The sequence below is a fragment of the Schistocerca serialis genome, chromosome 5, assembly GCF_023864345.2.
Source record: "Schistocerca serialis cubense isolate TAMUIC-IGC-003099 chromosome 5, iqSchSeri2.2, whole genome shotgun sequence".
NCBI classification, from domain to species: Eukaryota; Metazoa; Arthropoda; class Insecta; order Orthoptera; family Acrididae; genus Schistocerca; species Schistocerca serialis.
The window spans coordinates 534617629-534624015 of NC_064642.1; the positions used below are offsets into that span (position 1 = coordinate 534617629).

Sequence of the window (6387 nt, forward strand, 5' to 3'; positions counted from 1 at the left end):
TATTTGCAACTTACCATTCGCTCCTGCAATCATCCTAGCCTCAATCAGAAACCCACACCCGTCACCCAACAGTTTCCCCTTCCTCCATCCTGACATCCTCTCCCAAAACTCACCAACCCCTCTCAGTACCTCCTGCCTCTCTGTCCCTCTACTCACCCCAATACAACCCCACCACAAACTAGACCATCTGCCAAAATGCAGCATTGTGCCTACAGCCTGCCTCTCTCTCTCTCTCTCTCTCTCTCTCTCTCTCTCTCTCTCTCTCTCTTGCATGGGGTTGGGGGGGGAGGGCTAGTTTTTCATCTTTTGCAGCCTGGTAATGCATACCAAACACCTCTCATTCTTATGTCACTTCAATCGTTATTACAGATCTAATGATGATGATAATGGCAGCAGCCAAAATATTACTATGATTCAAACAGTATCACGCAGTCTATATGGTTTTATTCGCACCCATGGCTACAGCCATACCAATGACTACTCCCTTGAAGGACGACCTACTTGTCTTTTTAACCCTCTGGAGATTCCATTTGAAAATTGCAAGTTACAACAGTGATGGTGGTTTCCAAAGTGGCCATCATGTTGGTTAGATAGCCTCACAGATTTTACCTTGTCCTTTTTCATAGTATTTAACTTCAAATTCCCATTTATCAACCTGTTTTCATTTTAGAAGGGTGGTTCCACATGTATAGACTAATAGAACATAATGCTGCAAGACAGTTTGAATGGGGCACATCACACAGAGTTAATTTGAGAATAACATCATATTCATTATTTGACCAACATTTAACATCACGATAATGTTATTTACGCAGTAAAATATTTTAAGAGTATATGCAGTGAAAGTATCATGTAAGTTGCGAACAATTTTACACAAAACCTTCCTCCTGTGCAATTTTCTTCCTGTAGTCCAATTATGTAGATTTTTTGGCCCCTTAATAAGTTTATGAGGGGTAGTCACAGTGTTTTATCTTCACCTTCCTGATTATGGTGCTGTTGCCTGGAGCATCACAGGTTTCTTTTATTTATTTTATTTATTTATTATTTTTTTTTCATGCACATTTAGAATCTTTTCTTGTCCTTTAACACACTGCATTTTAAAACAGCATTGGGTCTCCTAACGTAGATTTCTGCCTCTGTAGCTGATGTTGTTGGAGATGACAAGATTAAACCAAACCAAGTCTTTTGCATGCATGATATGGTGGTTCAGGCTTAGCCAGCCTCCTATGGTCTGCATATATTTATGTTCACTTAGAAACTCATTAACTGTTGGCATTACTTGTGCTATGTAGTCACTTATAGTTGTGGGACCATGGGCATTGTTCTCACAATAATATAATCACAGTTATACTTAATCTAAAATTAAGGATGACTTGCAGTGCTTTTGTAGCAGGATGTATCGAAACACGAGAAAAAATCCTTTTCATAATGCAGGGATGCTGAGTCGCAGATAGGCACAACAAAAAGTCTGTTACAAATAGAGTTTTTGGTCCATAAGGCCTTTGCCAAAAATAGATGACAGACACACACACACACACACACACACACACACATACATACACACACACACACGCACACACACACACACACACACACACACAGTCTAAGACAACTGTAGACATACTGTGAGCAGCAGCAGAAGTGCATGATGGGAGTGGCGACTGGGTGGTGGGGATAAGGAGGAGGCTGGGGTGGCGAGGGGGTGGTGGACAGTGCATTCCTGCTGGGGAGTGTGCAGGGAGGAGATGGAGAGGGTAGGGCAGCTATATGCAGTCACGAGGTTAGATGGCGGGCAGGGGAGAGGTGGGGCAAGGGGGTAGCGGAAAAGGAGAGAAGTATAAAGACTGGATGTGATGGTGAAGTGAAGGCTGTATAGTACTGGAATGGGAACAGGGAGGCCAGATGGATGAGGGCTATTGACTAACAAAGCTTAAGTCCAGGATGGTTATGGGAGTGTGGTATATATTATTGCTGGGAAAGTTCCCACCTGCATGATTCAGAAAAACTGGTGTTGGTTGGAAGGCTCCATATGGCACAGGCTGTGAAGCAGTTGTTGAAATGGAGGGTGTCATGTTAGGCAGTACGCTCAGCAACTGGGTGGTCCACTTGTTTCTTGGCTCACAGTTTGTCAGTGGCTATTCATGCAGACAGACAGCTTGTTGGTTGTCATGCCCACATAGAAAGCAGCACACTGGTTGCAGCTTAGCTTGTAGATCATGTGAATGGTTTCACAGGTAGCCCTGCCTTTGATGGGATAGGTGACGTTTGTGATCGGAGTGGAGCAGGTGGTGGTGGGAGGATGTATGGAACAGGTCTTGCATCTACATCTATTACAGGGGTATGAGCCATGAGGTAAGGGGTTGGGAGCAGGGGTTGTGTAGGGATAGATGAGTATATTGTGTAGGTTTGGTGGATAGCAGAATACCGCTATTGGACAGGTGGGAAGGTAGTGGGCAGGACATTTCTCATTTCATGGCAGGATGAGAGGTGGTCGAAACCCTGGCAGAGAATGTAATTCAGTTGCCCCAGTCCTGGGTGGTAGTGAGTTATGAGGGAAATGCTCCTCTGTGGGCGGACTGTGGGACTTTGTGAGGTGGTGGGTGACTGGAAAGATAAGGCATGGGAGATTTGTTTTTGTACAAGGTTGAGAGGATAATTACATTCTGTGAAGGCTTCAGTGAGACCCTCAGTATATTTTGAGAGGGACCACTAGTCACTGCAGATGTGATGACCATGGGTCGCTTGGCTGTATGAAATGGACTTCTTGGTATGGAACAGGTGGCAGCTATCGAAGTAGAGGTATTGCTGGTGGTTAGTAGTTTGATGTGGACAGAGGTACTGATGTAGCTATGTTTGAGGTGGAGGTCAACATCTAGGAAGGTGGCTTGTTGGTTTGAGTAGGACCAGGTGAAGCAAATGGGGGAGAATTTGTTGAGGTTCTGGAAGAATGTGGATAGCATATCCTCACCCTTAATCCAGATTGCAAAGGTGTCATCAGTGAATCTAAACCAGATGACAGGTTTCGGATTCTGGGTGTATAGGAAGGATTCCTCCAGAGGGCCCATGAATAGGTTTCATTATTGTTACATTCCATCCTGGATTTTCCGTTGTTTGATTTTCATTATGCAGGTATCATTTGTACCCATTCCCTTCCACACCCCCCCCCCCCCCCCCAACCCCCCTGTGACAGTTGTTATGTTTATTTTAGCAGTTGGAGAACATGTAATTTATCTCAAATAAGTAAAAACACTAAAAGAAACCATAAGATCTTGTGGAAAAATCAGGACTCTGGGAGCATTAAACATCAAATCAGATTGTTCTTCTCGTATTTATTCTTGTATCAAATAAAACAAGAAGAATTTATAAACCGAGAGGAAGGAAATAAGTGCATGTCACACAGTTTCATTACTGTCAAATATTTACCACTTGATCAACTTACCCCGTTTATAACCACTCTAGGTACTTGAGTCAGGGGAGGGTTTAGGCTCATTGTTAGCTCTTTATAGTGAAGCAAATACATTGTAGATTTGTTGCTATTCACGCATCCCAGTACACTGTGCCAGTCTATTTCTAGCTTCTTTGCACACTGTGAACATTTGAAGTATGTTGTATTTACAGACATAATGAACAAATATATCACTAATGTTAATTATAATAAATCAGTCCACTGAGGGACACTTCATCTACTTGTGTTACTATTAAATTTAGGAATAAAACACAGTTTCAATAACTGTACCTTTTCACCAATCACAAGACCATTCCAGTTGTCCATTATCATGCAGAACACATATTGTAAAACAAGATCTTGTGGAACAGTATTTATTGCACAAGCATGAACTAACATGCCTTTACATTCAGGTGGACCATGTGGACATAAGAATTCTACGTCACCTTCGTTTTCATGAACCTTGGAAGGTTTTTAAAACAAAACTCCAATTAGTTTGAATGTTTTTAGAATGACATTTGTATTATCCATCATAAAATCATCAGTATAAGAGTCAACATGACACAAAGTCAGGAATTTGACAAATGTATGATTTTTTGCAGTGTTTTTGTATAAGTTTTCCCCCATGATTCTTGGGCTTTGCTGAGGTGGGATGGCCTACTTACAGTAGGTGCAACCACAATGGAGGGATATCTGTAGAGCATCTGACTATCCTGTGATTCCTGAAGAAGGGCAGCAACTTTTCAGTAGTTGCAGGGACTATTGTCTGAAAGATCTTTGCTGTGGTGGTAATGGGAATGGTTGAAAGCAAGGGGAAATTACAGCCATTATTTTTCTAGAGAACCTTCAGCTCAACTGTATGCTAAACAGTGATAGCATCGTCATTTGTAAAATATTCCAGAGTTAAAATAGTCCCCAACAGGATCTCCAGGTGGGACAGAGACTACTCAGGAGGATATCATCAGGAAAAACAAAACTGACATTGTACAGGTTTCAATGCTGAATGTTAGATCCTGAGATAACAGAAATTCAGATGGTTGGTGTATCCAGCTACTAGTGGTTGTGGGTGTGAGTGTGCCTATTATAGTGTCACTGTGCTTGTGTACTTAAATCAATCGCCTACCCTACCAGTGCGAACTGGCTATTAGAGGCCACCTGTAGGAAGTGTGCACACAGCTCAGTCTCCACTGTGTCATGTACTAAGGACTCCTATATGTGTGGAACAGTGCTGACTCACTCTTGTTGTGTTCTTTTAGTTTGTACCACTCACATCAGTTGTTCTGTATGTTTCTGTTGTCTTGTTTCGCATATTACTTAGTTACTACAATAGTTAATGAAGGCAAAAATTTAATTGTGATGGGGGTCTGGAATCTGGTAGTCGCAAAAGGATGAGAATTAAAAATGTGTGGGGGACATGGACAGCCAGAAAGGGATAAAAGAGGCAGGTGTCCAGTAGAATTTCGCACATTTTACAACTTAATCTTCACCAAAATTTGGTTCCGAGATCATAAAAGATGGTTGTATATGTGAAAGAGACCTGGAGATGCAGGAATATCTCAAATAGATTACATCTGTCCTGTTCTGAAGACTTTCTATCTGAGGAGTCATTTGAAGCAATGACAATGCTTTCAACATACTTTTCTTAGATGCCTTCCTTCAGAAAGTCAAATTATTGCAGATTTTCAGCATGGCATATTCAGTTAATCCAGTATTGCATTGTGACATCATCAATTGCTTCTGGAAGTCAACTGTGCACATCTTCATTCTGAATGTGTAACTTCCGATGTGACCTTTCTTTTCACCAGGGCCTATATGTTTTTAATCAGGTTATATTGGCAGCAATAAGAATGCAGCCTCACAACCTCATGGTCCATTTCTGCAGCTAAGCTGTGTGGTTCAAATTGACTGTGAAGGTACTTCTGACACCTGACTTCCTCCAACATCTCTGCTTTCATATGGAAGCCTGAAATTGAAATAGTTTTCTCTTCTAGCCATTTTGCATTTTCTTCATTCTTTGGATTTAAATTAGGAGTTTTCTCCACTTTTTTAATGATAAGTGCTATTATTCACTCATATAACCCTCCTCTAATCTAAAAAGTAGAACTTAAATACGTTTTTATTCATTTCTTCAAGAAAATCACTGGATTTGCAGGATGTAAATATTAATTTTGCACATTTGATAAAGCCATATCCTCCACAACACACAATAAGTCTGTCTCCTTTGTCAGCTGATACTTTCAACCCATCACTACCTATTGAAACCTGCCAAATGTGCCTCCTGGCATGATTTTGATTTAACCCAGTCTCATCGAGATAAATAAAAGGGCAATGATGACTATCTTTTTGTGGTATTATGAATTTTTCCCAAAAAAAGAAAAAAAAATCTGCTACAATATCGGACTTTTCCATCAGAATCCATCTTCCATCGCTGCATTTTCTGTACCTGAACCCTGAAGATTTTAGAATTCTTCCACTCAGATAGAGGCCCCTGCAAAAGCATTCTTGTCCCGTAAAACATCTGCTACCTTTACCTTGTAGAATACTTGCCACAGTTATAAAATTCCAGTCCATTTTGATGAACAATGTCCTTCTGGAAATCATCGAAATCAGTGACAGTTCTTTTTCCACAAATTTCTTTCCTTGGAGATCGAAACTTCATTTCGTGACCATAGGTTTCCATGAATGTGCTTCTTTAAATATTCTGTGTATGGTGTGTAATGAAGCACCACATGCATATGCTGTTGCAGTCTGTAGTGATGATAAGATTTTGTCTCATCTGACATTGTCTTTAATGTCACAAAGAAATTCATATACTTTATGTATGACTCCCTTTGTGTGGCTGTGTTGTCTAGAAACTCAGCCATCGTAAATCACAAACAGAAATAGCAATACTGTCTGATAAAAAAACACTGCTCTCTTTGGTAATGTACACTTCCATTTAG

The 6387-nt window shown here is 40.8% G+C and overlaps 1 protein-coding gene across 1 annotated transcript; it reads right to left on the reverse strand.

Moving 5' to 3' along the window:
* Positions 1-1117: 1117 nt before the first annotated feature.
* On the reverse strand, positions 1118-4072 carry LOC126482062 (gamma-interferon-inducible-lysosomal thiol reductase-like). The gene is made up of 4 exons (XM_050106038.1): positions 3962-4072; positions 3737-3907; positions 3440-3586; positions 1118-1324 (listed from the first exon to the last, which is right to left on the reverse strand). Exons 1-4 carry the CDS (start codon positions 4070-4072, stop codon positions 1118-1120), a joined length of 636 nt encoding a protein of 211 aa, XP_049961995.1.
* Between the last annotated feature and the right edge of the window lie 2315 nt (positions 4073-6387).